We start from the raw sequence: 19,409 nt of genomic DNA on the forward strand, positions 1-19,409 counted from the left end.
CCATCAGGGAAATCTGCTGGCGGGCCAGGACGGTTTGTTTACTTGTAGCGTCCGGAGGTTTGGCCGACCACAGCTTCCACTGGCCGTGGTTTGCCGTTTCGGGCCAATGGGGGCTGCGGGAAGCGGCGGCTAGCACATCCCTCGGCCCGCACCGCTTCCTGCAGCCCCCATTAGCCCAGAACGGCGAACCACGGCCAGTGGGAGTTCTGATTGGTTGAACCTGTGGACGCTGCAGGTAAACAAACCGGCCCGGCCCGCCAGTGGATTTCCCTGATGGGCCGCATGCCAAAGGTTGCAAATCCCTGATCTAGCACATTGTGGATGATACTTGAAATGTATAGTTTTTAAATAGCAGTCAACCTCTACCGTAACTTGACAACCCTTTAATTCTTGCTTGTTATTTCTAGTGGTATCTGGACTAGGTGATTGAGAACTGCAAATGGAGGGCTTTTAAAAACAGTAGTGCATTTAGCAGGTAGAGATAACATGGAAGGAAACAAATCTGGGATCCAGTCTTAATTGCTATATTTATTGTCACGCAATTGAACTAAGTCTGTTCTAGTCACTGTGTGTGCCTCTTGCCCTGGCAGATGGATGGCAAAGTGCCAGTCTCAGTGAGGAGGAAGACGATGAAGATGGGGAATGGATAGATGTGCACCACTCCTCAGATGAGGAGCAGCAAGAAGTAGTGAGTTTTGTCATCACTTTCTGGCCTAAATATAAATGTGATTTTCAAAGATTGTGCTTGATTCTCCGTTGGCTTGCACCTTTAATGTAGTTTTCAGCTGTGCCAAGTGGGTGTATAAACAGGAGCTAATGAGAATGGTGGTGTGACACACCCCTTTGCACAGGTATAAGTGAATATCCACAAGTCAAAGCAGGGGAGAATCAGTCCTGTGTGTAAATACTTTACAGCCTATGGCAATGGTTCTCAACTGTGGACCACCACTTGTTCAGGGAAAGCCCCTGGCATGCCAGGCCAGTTTGTTTACCTGCCGTGTCCGCAGGTTTGGCCAATTGCGGCTCTCACTGGCTGCGGTTCGCCGCTCCAGGCCAATGGGGGCTGTGGGAAGCAGCGTGGGCTGAGGGATGTGCTGGCCACCCTTCCCGCAGCCCCCATTGGCCTGGAGCGGCGAACCGCGGCCAGTGGGAGCCGTGATCAGCTGACCCTGCGGACACGGCCGGTAAACAAACCGGCCCGGCCCGCCAGGGGCTTTCCCTGAACAAGCAGTGAACCACAGTTGAGAACCACTGGCCTATGGGGAATAGGACAAATTCTCTCCATCTTCAGCAAAGAGGAGGAGTATTTTGGCACATTTCTAATGCTCCTTACTCCTTCTCTCTCCCTTACACATGAACAAGCACACTCAACCGATTTCCTGGAAAGCCTGGGAACTCCTTGATCACAGGCTGCGTGGTGCCCCAACGTGGGCTCTGTTGGTAATGTTACACCCATCGTTGAACTTTGCTGTAGACCTGAAGAAGGCCAGTGCTACTCCCTCTCCTACGCCTCTCACCTCCCACGTATTCTTGTCTTCTGCCCTAACCAGCCATATGCCCTTATAATAAAGGCAAGTCCTGTTTCTCTCCAGCGACCTGCTTTGGTGGAGAGAAACAGGACTTGCCTTTACAATAAGATTATAGTGTACAAATAAACCATACAACACCATTGCTTTAAAGACCCTGATGATCGTCACTGTTGTCCGCATTTAAAGGGGGAGAAGATCAAAAGCATGCCTGTAGAAGAACAGAAAGCCAAAGCAGCAGCAGTTAGCACGAGCCGGGTTTTAACTCAAGAAGACTTCCAGAAAATACACCTGGCCCAGATAGCCAAAGAGCTCAACTCGGCACCTGGCAAAGCTGCAAAGAGGAAGAACATTGCAATAGACAGCGACGAGGAGAGCAGGTAGAATACAAAATTCCTTTTCACTCAGGTGGTATAATGGATATTATTTCTACTGCAGGAGCCCTTAGGAGCCTGAACCATGGGCCAGGACCTCATTGTGTTACGTGCTGTATAAATGTATAATAAAAAGATGTGTCCTCATGCCACACAGCTTCCAATCTAAGTATGAGACAAGGCAGCGGGTGAATATAGGGGGGTCAGCACAAGGGAACAATGAGACGATACTCGTCAGCTTGATAGGCTGTGGTCTCAGCACAGCGGCTGACTGACCGCTGCTGAGATTTTTGTAGGTATGGTAGTTAAAAAGGGATTTGAAGGTGGACACTGAGGCAGCTGTGCAGATGTTTATGGGTAGCTCCTCCCATGCATAAGGGCAGCATGGGACAAAGCATACAGGTGCTTGTGTGAAAGTGGGCAGTGAGCTCAGAAGCCATATCTCGAGAACGAATGAGAGATGATAGAGAGGGTGGGGATAGATCCGTGCATGGTGGAAGCTCTCGTGATGCCAGACATCATCATAATCTCTTTTTGTTTTGCAGGGGAGAGTTGCTTTCGCTCAGAGATATTGAGCATCTACATAAGAAGCCTAAATCAGACAAGGAAACAAGACTGGCCACAGCCATGGTGAGGAGCCATGATATTCCAGATCTTCTTCCTTGCAGATTTTCAGGGGTTTCAGGCTTTGCAACCTGCAGAGTTACAAGAACACAGTAGGGGCAGGTTTCAAAGGGCTCAGGCATGAATGACAGCTAGGTAACCTTTTGCCTCCCCCTCCTGGGTTCTTTGCCGACCTGGCACAGACCAATGGTTAACTTAAGTCTGGTTCCCTGTCTCTGACTGTGGCTGATGCTGGCAATTTTAAAACCTTTTTTTTTTTTTTAATAGAGGCTCTTATTCAAAAGATACAGTTAAACAGCCAATCACAAAGCACATAAAATCGCTCAGGAAAGCAAAGTGAGTCTGGATTTGCAGCTCCAGGAGTGGAAAGTGTGCAGGGGTAAATGGCATTTCTATGGAGACGAGTTAGATGATCTGACTTGTGAGAAAGGAAGATAACCCTGTGGGCTTTAATTGTTTGGATATTTTTTCCTCCCTAGGCTGGAAAGACAAACAGAAAAGAATTTGTGAAAAGGAAAACTAAAATGAATCCGTTCGCTAGCTCCACTAATAAAGAGAAGAAAAAGCAGAAGAACTTTATGATGATGAGATACAGTCACAATGTCCGAACAAAAAATAAACGTTCCTTCAGGGAAAAACAGGTAAGTATTTAATACTCAGCCCATTGGTGACAAAGTAAATTGGAGACTAGTCAGGGGCAGTGTATGCAACAAACTTTAGTTATTTGTATTTCAGCTAAAATAAGCGCCCCTCACGTGCTCTATTAGGTTATATGTGCTTAAAGATTTCCCGTGACAAAGTTTAGTTCAAATGAACATATAATAGGCTGCTTCTCTTAAACTAATGATCGCCTGCCAACCAACCCAATAAAAAAGCCCCTTGTGCAGTCTATACATCCCTTAGCCTATGTCCTACCCAAATGCCTGGGTAGGTCACAGATCTGGGCTCTTGCAGACCAATGGCTGCCAGTGCTGGGGGGCTTTCTTATAACTGGCTTGGACTTGTCTGCGTAGAAAACACCAAATCATGTGGTGAAGTTATATTAGGGCTGTAGCATGATATGGGAATGTAATGATAACACAGCGTGGGCCCCTTGGCATCGGCAAGATCAAACTATAATTATACTACAATCAGAGACACCAGTGTGACAGAACATGCTGCCTTTGCGTGGTAGAATTGGCTTTGCAGACAGGCCTTTTAGTCTATCCTTTTCTTTTCCTTTGGGCTCCTCTTCAAACCCTCATTTCACAGTCACCATCTTCCTGATTACCTTATTCACCAGAGACAGGTCTGTCCTCCCTCTCATTCTGGCTGGGCATGCTGTGTCTATGATCAAAGGTGCCTCCTGAAATCCTCTCATCTGCTCTGGAAAATCTCAAGGCCAAAATGTTGTCGACTATTATAATGCCGCTATACTTGCTCAGACTGTTTTGAAGTGTTCAAAGAGCCATTTCCAGGAAAATCCTGCCTTGTGGCTTTCTCACCAAGCTGTCTCTTTGGTAGAGCATATGTACTGACTTCATTATAAACCCACCTTTGTCGGTAAGATTTGGGTCCCAGTGAGTAGCTCCAGGGTCTGTTTCTGGTTTTTTATTCCCTGCTAAGGGCAGCCAAACAGTGTTGAGAATGGTCCGCCAGTGGCTTTTGTCTTTACAAACCAAATGAGGAAAGTAGATCCTGGGTATTCTTATATGGTATTTTATTAAATAACATGACCCTGGACGAGTACCTCTAAATCTGCTCTTTATTTGGTATCTTCTCCATTTCCCACAAAAGTGGGATCTAGGCTGACCCCATTGACTGCAGCAATGTGCTGATTCCACCCTCTCTTATAAAACACAAGAGGTTCACTTTGTGAATGAGCAGCTTAGGTACTTTAATGAGCTCGCTAATCCTCTGCACTTGCATTGAGGTGTTGACGTCTCTGATTTGGTAGGCAGCCAGACTACCTCAATACATCAGATCTCTGCAAGAAGCAAAACAAGCAGCGTGTTAGTGATTTGAGCCAAAAGGCTTGAACTAGCCCCTGTTGGGAAGGGAACGGCTTAAAAGAACTAAAATTTGATTTTATAGTTTAAAATCCAGAGCTAAAATCCCCATTTTAAACTAGGGCTGTCAAACCATTAAATTGCAATTAATCGCAGTTGTAATCGCACTGTTAAACAATAATAGAATACCACTTTAAATTTATTATAAATATTTTTGGATGTTTTTCTACATTTTCAAATATATTGATTTTCAGTTACAACAGAGGATAAAAAGTGTACAGCGCTCACTTTATATTTTTTATTACAAATATTTGCACTGTAAAAAAATGAGTATTTTTCATTCACCTCATACACGTACTGTAGTGCAATCTCTTTATTGTGAAAGTACAATTTACAAATGTAGGATTTTTTTTTTTTTTACTATAACTGCATTCAAAAACGAAACAATGTAAAACATTTGAGAGACTACAAGTTAAAGCATGAAGGGGCGTACGAATTTTAAGCATATCTGTCATGTAAATACTTCGCAGCGCTATCTACAACAATGCAACGTGAACGCCTGTTCTCACTTTCAGGTGACATATGTAAATAAGCGGGCAGGATTATCTCCTGTAAATGTAAACAAACTTGTTTGTCTGAGTGATTGGCTGAACAAGAAGTAGGACTGAGTGGACTTTAGGCTCTAAAGTTTGACATTGTTTATTTTTGTGTGTGTTTACATAACTGCACTCGGAAACAAAATCTATGTTTGTAAGTTGCATTTTTGTTAGAGATGGAAAGAATGAGCAGGAGGACCCAGAGGCGGATTGAGTGAATGGACTTCTTTATTACGGTACTTGTTCCCCTTGACCCAATTGTTGAGTAAGCCCTGAGTTAATCACATCACGCTCTTTTATCTAAGTTAATATGTAAATACCCACATTTACTATAATGCCCCCAAACCCCTTATTTGATAATATGAATGCCCATATAATGAATATTAATAGCTATATGCTGAATATCATATATCTGCCCCGTTTACTGTTTATAGCATTAAGCATATTCTACAGACATTTGTACCTTGAAGATACTGAAAAGAAATGTAATTGTAGCCACAGGTTCCCTTATTCGCAGTTTGCAGGGAAGGGAGGAAGGGGCCATGTCTCGAGCTCATTTATGTAGCTGGGAAGGGGGGGGGGGGGGGAATAACACTTCTTCACACACAGGGTATCCTTCAGACAACCACATTCCTTATGTAGCTGCAGCGCTTTATCTATCCTTAACGAAGGGAAGGGAGAGGATGGTAACTTTATCTATTAAGCGAAGAAATAGTGCGTGCCTATGCCTACTCTCTATTACCATGATAGCACACCAGTGGTTTCCCAGGTCTTTACTTAACCCTTACAAATCCCAACAATTTTCACGATAAAGAGATCGCACTATAGTACTTGTATGAGGTGAATGAAAAATACTATTTCTTTTTTTTACAGTGCAAATATTTGCAATAAAAATATCAAGTGAGAACTGTACACATATTCTGGGTTATAATTGAAATCAATATATTTTAAAATGAAAACATCTAAAATATTATAATTTTAAATTGGTGTTTCTGTTATTGTTTAACAATGAGATTAAAACTGCGATTAATCGTGACTATTTTTTTAATCTAGTTGATTGGTTTTGTGTTTAATTGACAGCCCTGTTTTAAATGTGTCTACATTTCTGGCAGAACCTCTCTGGAGTGACTCTGTACTTGTAAATGTCGGTCCTTTTTTTTTTTTTTTTTTTTTTTTTTTTTTTTTTTTTAGAAGCTTCATTTGCCCTTTAAAGAAATTACTTTATACCTACTTAAAGGGACAAGAGTGATATTGTACTGATCTTTTCCAGTTTAACACCATTGACACAGTGCAATAACATTTATATTACATTAATTACATTAGTGATTTTTTTATTGTACAGTGTTTAAGAAGTGTCACTACTGCTATGTTTACTGCTTGAATCTAGGAGTTCACTGACTCTTTCTTGGTTGTATTATCAATTCTGTCTAGGTGCGAGTATGATCCCTGTCACGATAGTGCCTGCCATGGTTTTTGGTGTAGGGGTTTATGAGCGGTCTTTGTCTCTCATTTTTACAATATATATCGAGATTTTTTTCCCTAAAGTACTAAATAATCTGCTTGGTTTCTTGGCATTTTTAATATTTGCTAGACTAAGTTATTAAGTCTAGCCTGATTAGTGTGTCACTAGAAAAGTTATAATAGCTTTTCCTTAAAAGGGTAATTTTAGTTAGTATATTAAACTTTCCTAAGTGCTTAAAATAAGAATTAAATTGTTTCCAAATTACTGTTTTTATAAAAGCTTTTGGCAGTGAATATCCAATTTTATCTCAATGTACCTCTTCTTAATTGTGCCAAGTTCTGTTTCAAAGTAGCAAAGTGTGTGACATTAAATACACAGCTGTTAATACATCTGTGCATAGAGTACCTAGGGCACTAGCCCAGGCAGGCTGGCTTGATTCCGGTCAGGTGACTCATAGACTTTAAGGCCAGAAGGGACCATCATGATCTCTTGACCTCCTGCACATTGCAGGCCACAGAACCTTACTTACCCCGTCCTGTAATCAATCCATAACCTCTGTCTGAGTTACTGAAGTCCTCAAATAATGATTTAAGACTTTGTTACAGAGAATCTACCATTTACACTAGTTTAAACCTGCAAGTGACCCGTGCCTCATGCTGCAGAGGAAGGCAAAATACCTCCAGGGTCTCTGCCAATCTGACCCAGGGGAAAATTCCCCATCCTTGGTGCTTAGCGGTCCCACTTCTTCTTTCCTTGTTTTCTTTTTATTTATACGGCTATAGAACATTTTACTGTTGGTTTTAATTTCCTTTGCAAGGTCCAACTCTGCTTGGCTTTTGGCAATTCTCACTTTTCCCCTGCACTTTCTGACTTCCAAGAGGTAGTTTTCCTTGTTGATCCATCCCTTCTTCCATTCCTCATAGGCTTTGTACTGTCTCTTAATAACCTGTTTGAGATGCTTGCTCATCCAGCTTGGTCTGCAACCCTTCCCTATGGACTTTTTCTCCTTGCTTGGGATGCAGACTTCAGATACTTTCTGCAACTTTGACTTAAAGTAATTCCAAGCCTCCTCCACATTCAGATCCTTGAGTGCTTCAGTCCAGTCCACTTCCCTAACTACTTCCCTTAATTTTTTTAAAGTTTACCCTTTTGAAATCCTAGTTGCAGATCCATTTTTGTTTATCCTTCCATTTAGTTTAAACTGAATTAGCTCATGATCACGTGAACCAAGGGTCACCTACAACCAGCTCTTCTATGAGATCCACACTACTCACCAATACCAAATCTAAAATGGCATCACATCTTGCTGGTTTGGCTACAGTTAGGTGAAGAAATCTGTCAGCTATTGCATCCAGGAAAATCTAGTCCCTGCTATAATTAGTAGCACTTGTCCTCCAATCTATAAGTGAATTAGGGCCACAGTTGTAACTATGGTGTGTTTTTTGAATTCCTGTGTGGTGATCTTGCCTGCTAATGTCTCCCACCCTATAGGTGGCTACATGCCAGCAATGAACAGGATTTTATATATATATACGGTTTTCACATCACATGGGGATTGCTGCATGATGGGTGCTATATTGGTATTTCAGTTAAATACTTAAAAAGAACTGGAGTACTTATGACACCTTGGAGACTAACAAATTTATTTGAGCATAAGCTTTTGTGGGCTACAGCCCACTTCATCAGATGCATCTGATAAAGTGGGCTGAAGTGGGCTGTGGCCCACAAAAGCTTATGCTCAAATAAATTTATTAGTCTCTAAGGTGCCACAAGTACTCCTTTTCTTTTTGCGGATACAGACTAACATGGCTGCTACTCTGCAACCAGTTAAATACTTGAAAACTTGTAGTCAGAATACCTCAATATTGCACTGTTATGCAACACGATTTATTTTATTTGTTTGTTTTTTGTATTCTAGCTGGCATTACGAGATGCACTTTTGAAAAAGAGAAAAAGGCTGGTGAAATAACTTAAAACAACAAAGGAGCGGACTGTTTTATATCCTTACTGTGGGTATAGTAATAACCCCAGAAAATAATTTTTATATTGGAAAGTACAAGATCGCCTGTACTGAAGAATTGGATGTCCATTGAATATAACTCTGCAGCACCAAATGAATCTCATTTGTACGTGTTGGCGTCAAGAGATCTTGCATTCTAGAAGCATCTTCGGAAGGGAGGCTGTTACCTTTTATTGAATATAACTTATTTTGAGTTAACTGGTTATGTCCCTGTAAATATTAACTAAAGCAAGGAGAATTTCATTGTTAAATGTTTTGCCTGAATCATGGAAAATGTAAGTCCTAGATCAATCCATGTAAAATAACTTTTACATAGATTAAAAACTTTGTGCCTTTCATAAGCATGTAATTTTTTAAAGGATTTGAAAACGGTTAACTTTAATTTCCCGCTTTTAGAAATAGAAGGTGGGTGAGGACTGAGGTAATCGCTTTTATTAGATCAACTTCTGTTGGTCTGAGAGAAGCTTTCACACTACACAGAGCTCTTTTTCAGGTCTGAGAAAGGTAACCAAAGTGTCACAGCTAAATACAAGATTGAGCAGATAGTTTAGCATAAGTAGTTAGCGCATATTCTAAGGCAGGCGTTCTCAACTTTTTTCTTTCTGAACACCCTCAACATGATGTAAAAACTCCACAGCCCACCTGTGTCACAACTTTTTCTTAGCGTATAAAAGCCAGGACCGGTATTCGGGAGTAGAAAGCAGGGCAATTGCCCTGCGCAGTATGCCCCAGGGCCCACCACAAAAATAAGTTGCTCAGGCTTCGGCTTCAGCTCCAGGAGGTGGAGCTCAGGGGCCCAGGCTGTCTGGCACAGTCTGGCGCAGCGGGGCTTTGGCTTTCTGCCCCTGGCCCTAGCAAGCTTAATGCTGGCCATGTTCGGAGAACCCCCTGAAACCTGCTTGCAGCCCCTGGCTGAGAACCACTGTTTCTTAGGGACCTTTGAAGATGAAGTGGCCCGTTAACATGCCTGTAGTCATAGGACAAAAACAGGGGTTAGTGGGTTATGGAGTGTTGTAATAAGCTATAAATCCAGTGTCTTTATTAAGGCTATGTTTTTTAGTGGCTAGCAAAGTTACGAATTTAAACTCCCAGGCTTGTCTTTTGAAAGTGTTGTGCAGGTTTCCTTTGAGGATGAGGACTGTGTTCACCCACAGGTGATATGATAGTTTTGTCTTTTATCATTTTCTTGTGAGTTCATTCAAGGGTGTAGTTATTGTCTGGTTTCCTCCCCATAGCTGTTGGGACATTTAGTGCACTGGCTGAGGTACACCACACGTTGTGATAGGCACCACATGTTGAGACATGTGTAGGACCCATGGCTCTTGAAAGGTGTGTTGTGGTGGACATTGATTGTTGTAGCCGTGGAGATTTGTCTGCAGGTGTTGCATCTGTTGTTGTGGCAGAGTCTGGTGCTGCTTTAAGTTGGTGACTTGTCCTAGTATAGCACCCCCTTCTCCCTGCCCCTTTTTGGGTATGTCTACACTACGGAATAAGGTCGAATTTATAGAAGTCGGTTTTTTAGAAATCGGTTTTATATATTCGAGTGTGTGTGTCCCCACAGAAGTGCATTAAGTGCATTAACTCGGCGGAGTGCTTCCACAGTACCGAGGCTAGAGTCGACTTCCGGAGCGTTGCACTGTGGGTAGCTATCCCACAGTTCCCGCAGTCTCCGCTGCCCATTGGAATTCTGGGTTGAGATCCCAATGCCTGATGGGGCTGAAACATTGTCGCGGGTGGTTCTGGGTACATATCGTCAGTCCCCCCTTCCCTCCCTCCCTCCGTGAAAGCAAGGGCAGACAATCGTTTCGCGCCTTTTTTCCTGAGTTACCTGTGCGGACGCCATACCACCGCAAGCATGGAGCCCACTCAGGTAACCGTCACCGTATGTCTCCTGGGTGCTGGCAGACGCGGTATGGCATTGCTACACAGTAGCAGCAACCCCTTGCCTTCTGGCAGCAGACGGTACAGTACGACTGGTAGCCGTTCTCGTCATGTCCGAGGTGCTCCTGGCCACGTCGGCTGGGAGCGCCTGGGCAGACATGGGCTCAGGGACTAAATTTTCGGTGACTTGACCAGGTCATTCTCTTAAGTCCGGCAGTCAGTCCTATTGAACCATCTTATGGTGAGCAGGTAGGCAATATGTCCTTCTGCACTGTCTGCTGCCAGCCAAAGATGTAAAAGATAGATGGAGTGGATCAAAACAAGAAATAAACCGGATTTGTTTTGTACTCATTTGCCTCTTCCCCTGTCTATGGGACTCATTCCTCTAGGTCACACTGCAGTCACTCACAGAGAAGGTGCAGCGAGCTAAATCTAGCCATGTATCAATCAGAGGCCAGGCTAACCTCCTTGTTCCAATAAGAACAATAACTTAGGTGCACCATTTCTTATTGGAACCCTCCGTGAAGTCAACCCTGTAACCCCTCCCTGCATCAGAGCAACGGCAAACAATCGTGCATCTGAGTTGAGAGTGCTGTCCAGAGCAGTCACAATGGAGCACTCTGATTGGGCTAAAACATTGTCGCGGGTGGTTCTGGGTACATATTGTCCGGCCCCCGTTCCCTCCCTCCCTCCGTGAAGGCAAGGGCAGACAATCGTTTCGCGCCTTTTTTCCTGAGTTACCTGTGCGGACGCCATACCACCGCAAGCATGGAGCCCGCTCAGGTAACCGTCACTGTATGTCTCCTGGGTGCTGGAAGACGCGGTACGGCATTGCTACACAGTAGCAGCAACCCATTGCCTTCTGGCAGCAGACGGTGCAGTATGACTGTTACCGGTCCTCGTCGTGTCCGAGGTGCTCCTGGCCACGTCGGCTGGGAGCGCCTGGGCAGACATGGGCGCAGGGACTAAATTTTTGGTGACTTGACCAGGTCATTCTCTTTAGTCCTGCAGTCAGTCCTATTGAACCGTCTTATGGTGATCAGGCAGGCAATACGGATTGCTAGCAATCGTACTGTACCATCTTCTGCTGGGCAGGCAAGAGATGACGATGGCTAGCAATCGTACTGTACCATCTTCTGCCGGGCAGGCAAGAGATGAGGATGGCTAGCAGTCGTACTGTACCATCTTCTGCCGAGCAGCCATGAGATGTGGATGGCATGCAGTCCTTCTGCACCGTCTGCTGCCAGCCAAAAATGTAAAAGATAGATGGAGTGGATCGAAACAAGAAATAGACCAGATTTGTTTTGTACTCATTTGCCTCTTCCCCTGTCTAGGGGACTCATTCCTCTAGGTCACACTGCAGTCACTCACAGAGAAGGTGCAGCGAGCTAAATCTAGCCATGTATCAATCAGAGGCCACGCTAACCTCCTTGTTCCAATAAGAACAGTAACTTAGGTGCACCATTTCTTATTGGAACCCTCCATGAACTCCTGCCTGAACTACTCCTTGATTTAAAGCCACCCCCTTTGTGGATTTTAGCTCCCTGAAGCCAACCCTGTAAGCCGTGTCGTCAGTCGCCCCTCCCTCCGTCAGAGCAACGGCAGACAATCATTCCGCGCCTTTTTTCTGTGCGGACGCCATACCAAGGCAAGCATGGAGGCCGCTCAGCTCACTTTGGCAATTAGGAGCACATTAAACACCACACGCATTATCCAGCAGTATATGCAGCACCAGAACCTGGCAAAGCGCTACCGGGCGAGGAGGCGACGTCAGCGCGGTCACGTGAGTGATCAGGACATGGACACAGATTTCTCTGAAAGCATGGGCCCTGACAATGCATGCATCATGGTGCTAATGGGGCAGGTTCATGCTGTGGAACGCCGATTCTGGGCTCGGGAAACAAGCACAGACTGGTGGGACCGCATAGTGTTGCAGGTCTGGGACGATTCCCAGTGGCTGCGAAACTTTCGCATGCGTAAGGGCACTTTCATGGAACTCTGACTTGCTTTCCCCTGCCCTTAAGCGCATGAATACCAAGATGAGAGCAGCCCTCACAGTTGAGAAGCGAGTGGCGATAGCCCTGTGGAAGCTTGCAACGCCAGACAGCTACCGGTCAGTTGGGAATCAATTTGGAGTGGGCAAATCTACTGTTGGGGCTGCTGTGATGCAAGTAGCCCACGCAATCAAAGATCTGCTGATATCAAGGGTAGTGACCCTGGGAAATGTGCAGGTCATAGTGGATGGCTTTGCTGCAATCGGATTCCCTAACTGTGGTGGGGCCATAGACGGAACCCATATCCCTATCTTAGCACCGGAGCACCAAGCCGGCGAGTACATAAACCGCAAGGGGTACTTTTCAATAGTGCTGCAAGCTCTGGTGGATCACAAGGGACGTTTCACCAACATCAACGTGGGATGGCCGGGAAAGGTACATGACGCTCGCATCTTCAGGAACTCTGGTCTGTTTCAAAAGCTGGAAGAAGGGACTTTATTCCCAGACCAGAAAATAACTGTTGGGGATGTTGAAATGCCTATATGTATCCTTGGGGACCCAGCCTACCCCTTAATGCCATGGCTCATGAAGCCATACACAGGCAGCCTGGACAGTAGTCAGGAGCTGTTCAACTACAGGCTGAGCAAGTGCAGAATGCTGGTAGAATGTGCATTTGGACGTTTAAAGGCGCGCTGGCGCAGTTTACTGACTCGCTTAGACCTCAGCGAAACCAATATTCCCACTGTTATTACTGCTTGCTGTGTGCTCCACAATATCTGTGAGAGTAAGGGGGAGACGTTTATGGCGGGGTGGGAGGTTGAGGCAAATCGCCTGGCTGCTGGTTACGTGCAGCCAGACACCAGGGCGGTTAGAAGAGCACAGGAGGGCGCGGTACGCATCAGAGAGGCTTTGAAAACCAGTTTCGTGACTGGCCAGGCTACGGTGTGAAAGTTCTGTTTGTTTCTCCTTGATGAAACCCCCCGCCCCTTGGTTCACTCTACTTCCCTGTAAGCTAACCACCCTCCCCTCCTCCCTTCGATCACCGCTTGCAGAGGCAATAAAGTCATTGTTGCTTCACATTCATGCATTCTTCATTCATTCATCACACAAACAGGGGGATGACTACCAAGGTAGCCCAGGAGGGGTGGTGGAGGAGGGAAGGAAAATGCCACACAGCACTTTAAAAGTTTACAACTTTAAAATTTATTGAATGACAGCCTTCTTTTTTTTGGGCAATCCTCTGTGGTGGAGTGGCTGGTTGGCTGGAGGCCCCCCCACCGCGTTCTTGGGCGTCTGGGTGTGGAAGCTATGGAACTTGGGGAGGAGGGCGGTTGGTTACACAGGGGCTGTAGTGGCAGTCTGTTCTCCAGCTGCCTTTGCTGCAGCTCAACCATACACTGGAGCATACTGGTTTGGTCCTCCAGCAGCCTCAGCATTGAATCCTGCCTCCTCTCATCACGCTGCCGCCACATTCGAGCTTCAGCCCTCTCTTCAGCCCGCCACCTCTCCTCCCGGTCATTTTGTGCTTTCCTGCAGTCTGACATTATTTGCCTCCACGCATTCGTCTGTGCTCTGTCAGTGTGGGAGGACAGCATCAGCTCGGAGAACATTTCATCTCGAGTGCGTTTTTTTTTCTTTCTAATCTTCACTAGCCTCTGGGAAGGAGAAGATCCTGTGATCGTTGAAACACATGCAGCTGGTGGAGAAAAAAAAAGGGACAGCGGTATTTAAAAAGACACATTTTATAAAACACTGGCTACACTCTTTCAGGGTAAACGTTGCTGTTAACATTACATACATAGCACATGTGCTTTCGTTACAAGGTCGCATTTTGCCTCCCCCCACTGCGTGGCTACCCCCTCCACCCTCCCTCCTCCCTGTGGCTAACAGCGGGGAACATTTCTGTTCAGCTGCAGGCAAACAGCCCAGCAGGAATGGGCTCCTCTGAGTGTCCCCTGAAGAAAAGCACCCTATTTCAACCAGGTGACCATGGATTATATCTCACTCTCCTGAGGATAACACAGAGAGATAAAGAATGGATGTTGCTTGAACGCCAGCAAACATACACTGCAATGCTTTGTTGTACAATGATTCCCGAGTACATGTTACTGGCCTGGAGTGGTAAAGTGTCCTACCATGAAGGACGCAATAAGTCTGCCCTCCTCAGAAACCTTTTGCAAAGGCTTTGGGAGTATATCCAGGAGAGCCGCGAATGCCAGGGCAAAGTAATCCTTTCACATGCTTGCTTTTACACTATGTATAGTATTTTAAAAGGTACACTCACCAGAGGTCCCTTCTCCGCCTGCTGGGTCCAGGAGGCAGCCTTGGGTGGGTTCGGGGGGTACTGGCTCCAGGTCCAGGGTGAGAAACAGTTCCTGGCTGTCGGGAAAACCGGTTTCTCCGCTTGCTTGCTGTGAGCTATCTACAACCTCCTCATCATCATCATCTTCTTCGTCCCCAAAACCTGCTTCCGTATTGCCTCCATCTCCATTGAAGGAGTCAAACAACACGGCTGGGGTAGTGGTGGCTGAACCCCCTAAAATGGCATGCAGCTCATCATAGAAGCGGCATGTTTGGGGCTCTGACCCGGAGCGGCCGTTCGCCTCTCTGGTTTTCTGGTAGGCTTGCCTCAGCTCCTTCAGTTTCACGCGGCACTGCTTCGGATCCCTGTTATGGCCTCTGTCCTTCATGCCCTGGGAGATTTTGACAAAGGTTTTGGCATTTCGAAAACTGGAACGGAGTTCTGATAGCACGGATTCCCCTCCCCATACAGCGATCAGATCCCGTACCTCCCGTTCGGTCCATGCTGGAGCTCTTTTGCGATTCTGGGACTCCATCATGGTCACCTCTGCTGATGAGCTCTGCATGGTCACCTGCAGCTTGCCACGCTGGCCAAACAGGAAATGAGATTCAAAAAAGTTCGCGGTTCTTTTCCTGTCTACCTGGCCAGTGCATCTGAGTTGAGAGTGCTGTCCAGAGCGGTCAAAATGGAGCACTCTGGGATAGCTCCCGGAGGCCAATACCGTCGAATTGTGTCCACAGTACCCCAAATTCGACCCGGCAAGGCCGATTTAAGCGCTAATCCACTTGTCAGGGGTGGAGTAAGGAAATCGATTTTAAGAGCCCTTTAAGTCGAAATAAATGGCTTCATCGTGTGGACAGGTACGGGCTTACATCGATTTAACGCTGCTAAATTCGACCTAAAGTCCTAGTGTAGACCAGGGCTTTGTGTCCTATGACCACAGAGGTGTTAACAGGCCCCTTAATCTTGAATGGTCCTTGTAGAATATGTGTTAACGGCTTAGGCTAAAGTACAGGTTCAGTCTTGTTTTTAGCTGTGACACTTACCTTTCCCAGACCTGAAGAACTCCCAATAAACGCAAAAAGAAAAGGAGTACTTGTGGCACCTTACAGACTAACCAATTTATTTGAGCATAAGCTTTCGTGAGCTACAGCTCACTTCATCGGATGCATACTGTGGAAAGTGTAGAAGATCTTTTTATATACACACAAAGCATGAAAAAATACCTCCTCCCACCCCACTCTCCTGCTGGTAATAGCTTATCTAAAGTGATAACTCTCCTTAAAATGTATAGGATAATCAAGTTGGGCCGTTTCCAGCACAAATCCAGGTCCCGTCCCGTCCCCCCCCCGTCTCCCCCCCCCCCCCCCCCCCCACTCTCCTGCTGGTAGTAGCTTATCTAAAGTGACCACTCTCCTTACAATGTGTATGATAATCAAGGTGGGCCATTTCCAGCACAAATCCAGGGTTTAACAAGAACGTCTGAGGAACGGGGGTGGGAGGGTAGGAAAAAACAAGGGGAAATAGGTTACCTTGCATAATGACTTAGCCACTCCCAGTCTCTATTCAAGCCTAAGTTAATTGTATCCAATTTGCAAATGAATTCTAATTCAACAGTTTCTTGCTGGAGTCTGGATTTGAAGTTTTTTTGTTGTAATATAGCAACTTTCATGTCTGTAATCGCGTGACCAGAGAGATTGAAGTGTTCTCCGACTGGTTTATGAATGTTATAATTCTTGACATCTGATTTGTGTCCATTTATTCTTTTACGTAGAGACTGTCCAGTTTGACCAATGTACATGGCAGAGGGGCATTGCTGGCACATGATGGCATATATCACATTGGTGGATGTGCAGGTGAACGAGCCTCTGATAGTGTGGCTGATGTGATTAGGCCCTGTGATGGTGTCCCCTGAATAGATATGTGGGCACAGTTGGCAACGAGCTTTGTTGCAAGGATAGGTTCCTGGGTTAGTGGTTCTGTTGTGTGGTATGTGTTTGCTGGTGAGTATTCGCTTCAGGTTGCGGGGCTGTCTGTAGGCAAGGACTGGCCTGTCTCCCAAGATTTGTGAGAGTGTTGGGTCATCCTTCAGGATAGGTTGTAGATCCTTAATAATGCATTGGAGGGGTTTTAGTTGGGGGCTGAAGGTGATGGCTAGTGGCGTTCTGTTATTTTCTTTGTTAGGCCTGTCCTGTAGTAGGTGACTTCTGGGAACTCTTCTGGCTCTATCAATCTGTTTCTTCACTTCCGCAGGTGGGTATTGTAGTTGTAAGAATGCTTGATAGAGATCTTGTAGGTGTTTGTCTCTGTCTGAGGGGTTGGAGCAAATGCGGTTGTATCGCAGAGCTTGGCTGTAGACGATGGATCGTGTGGTGTGGTCAGGGTGAAAGCTGGAGGTATGTAGGTAGGAATAGCGGTCAGTAGGTTTCCGATATAGGGTGGTGTTTATGTGACCATCGTTTATTAGCACTGTAGTGTCCAGGAAGTGGATCTCTTGTGTGGACTGGACCAGGCTGAGGTTGATGGTGGGATGGAAATTGTTGAAATCATGGTGGAGTTCCTCAAGGGCTTCTTTTCCATGGGTCCAGGTGATGAAGATGTCATCAATATAGCGCAAGTAGAGTAGGGGCGTTAGGGGACGAGAGCTGAGGAAGCATTGTTCTAAGTCAGCCATAAAAATGCTGGCATACTGTGGGGCCATGCGGGTACCCATAGCAGTGCCGCTGATCTGAAGGTATACATTGTCCCCAAATGTAAAATAGTTATGGGTAAGGACAAAGTCACAAAGTTCAGCCACCAGGTTAGCCGTGACATTATCGGGGATAGTGTTCTTGATGGCTTGTAGTCCATCTTTGTGTGGAATGTTGGTGTAGCGGGCTTCTACATCCATAGTGGCCAGGATGGTGTTATCAGGAAGAATCACCTTGTAGTTTCCTCAGGAAGTCAGTGGTGTCTCGAAGGTAGCTGGGAGTGCTGGTAGCGTAGGGCCTGAGGAGGGAGTCTACATAGCCAGACAATCCTGCTGTCAGGGTACCAATGCCTGAGATGATGGGGCGCCCAGGATTTCCAGGTTTATGGATCTTGGGTAGTAGATAGAATATCCCAGGTCGGAGTTCCAGGGGTGTGTCTGTGCGGATTTGATCTTGTGCTTTTTCAGGAGTTTCTTGAGCAAATGCTGTAGTTTTTTTTGGTAACTCTCAGTGGGATCAGAGGGTAATGGCTTGTAGAAAGTGGTGTTGGAGAGCTGCCGAGCAGCCTCTTGCTCATATTCCAACCTATTCATGATGACAACAGCACCTCCTTTGTCAGCCTTTTTGATTATGATGTCAGAGTTGTTTCTGAGGCTGTGGATGGCATTGTGTTCCGCACGGCTGAGGTTATGGGGCAAGTGATGCTGCTTTTCCACAATTTCAGCCCGTGCATGTCGGCGGAAGCACTCTATGTAGAAGTCCAGTCTGCTGTCTCGACCTTCAGGAGGAGTCCACTTAGAATCCTTCTTTTTGTAGTGTTGGTAGGGAGGTCTCTGTGGATTAGTATGTTGTTCAGAGGTATGTTGGAAATATTCCTTGAGTCGGAGACGTCGAAAATAAGATTCTAGGTCACATAAACCAGTCGGAGAATGCTTCAATCTCTCTGGTCACGCGATTACAGACATGAAAGTTGCTATATTACAACAAAAAAACTTCAAATCCAGACTCGAGTGAGAAACTGTTGAATTAGAATTCATTTGCAAATTGGATACAATTAACTTAGCCATTCCCAGTCTCTATTCAAGCCTAAGTCATTATGCAAGGTAACCTATTTCCCCTTGTTTCCCCCCCCCCCCCCACGTTCTTGTTAAACCCTGGATTTGTGCTGGAAATGGCCCACCTTGATTATCATACATATTGTAAGGAGAGTGATCGCTTTAGATAAGCTATTACCAGCAGGAGCGTGGGGTGGGAGGAGGTATTTTTTCATGCTTTGTGTGTATATAAAAAATCTTCTACGCTTTTCACAGTATGCATCTGATGAAGTGAGCTGTAGCTCATGAAAGCTTATGCTCAAATAAATTGGTTAGTCTCTAAGGTGCCACAAGTCCTCCTTTTCTTTTTGCGAATACAGACTAACACACCTGTTATTCTGAAACCTCCCAATAAACAGGAAAGCTTGTCTCTCTCACCCACAGAAGTTGCTCCAATAAAAGATGATATATCACTTATCTTGTTTCTCTAATATCCTGGGACCAGCACAGCTACATCAACACTGCATACTTTCCCCTTTTTTGTTTAAAATAAAACAAAAACTTCACAGCTTGTTCAATCAAATGATCGTGGATGTGCACAGTTAGGGTATTCTATTGTCCAAAACTGGAACAGTTAGTGGAAGAATGGGATCTGCATGACTGTTCTAAAACAATGCCCCTCTCCTGAACCTGACACCATATGGGGCAGAGATTTGGCCATACTGAGTCAATTGCACGAGGCCTAAATCTGTTGGAAGATGAAATAAAGTGCATGTCTATACCACCCTCCCCCCCCCCTTCTGATAGCACCTAACCAATTACTTTTCTGTAGTGTTTTGCTATGCAGTTTTTTTATTCAAAAATAATAATTTGCATCCTGTTTCTGTCACACTTCCCCTTCTCATCTGTCCTTTTTGT

At 45.4% G+C, this 19,409-nt stretch overlaps 1 protein-coding gene across 6 annotated transcripts in view; it reads left to right on the forward strand.

Annotated features, from left to right (window-relative positions):
- SDAD1 (SDA1 domain containing 1) overlaps positions 1 to 8,928 on the forward strand; it is a 34,645-nt gene extending 25,717 nt beyond the window's left edge. For 4 of the 6 annotated variants that reach the window (XM_037896713.2, XM_037896711.2, XM_043544781.1 and 1 more), the window contains exons 18-22: positions 591 to 688; positions 1,716 to 1,906; positions 2,446 to 2,530; positions 3,004 to 3,165; positions 8,489 to 8,928. In XM_037896713.2, the coding sequence (XP_037752641.1) occupies positions 591 to 688; positions 1,716 to 1,906; positions 2,446 to 2,530; positions 3,004 to 3,165; positions 8,489 to 8,539 (587 nt within the window). In that variant the 3' untranslated portion in view covers positions 8,540 to 8,928. The remainder of the gene's footprint in view (positions 1 to 590; positions 689 to 1,715; positions 1,907 to 2,445; positions 2,531 to 3,003; positions 3,166 to 8,488) is intronic. The other 2 variants (XM_043544780.1, XM_037896712.2) reach the window with 1 other exon arrangement.
- The last annotated feature ends 10,481 nt before the right edge of the window (positions 8,929 to 19,409 follow it).

Source organism: Chelonia mydas, chromosome 4 (assembly GCF_015237465.2).
Source record: "Chelonia mydas isolate rCheMyd1 chromosome 4, rCheMyd1.pri.v2, whole genome shotgun sequence".
Lineage (NCBI taxonomy): Eukaryota > Metazoa > Chordata > Testudines > Cheloniidae > Chelonia > Chelonia mydas.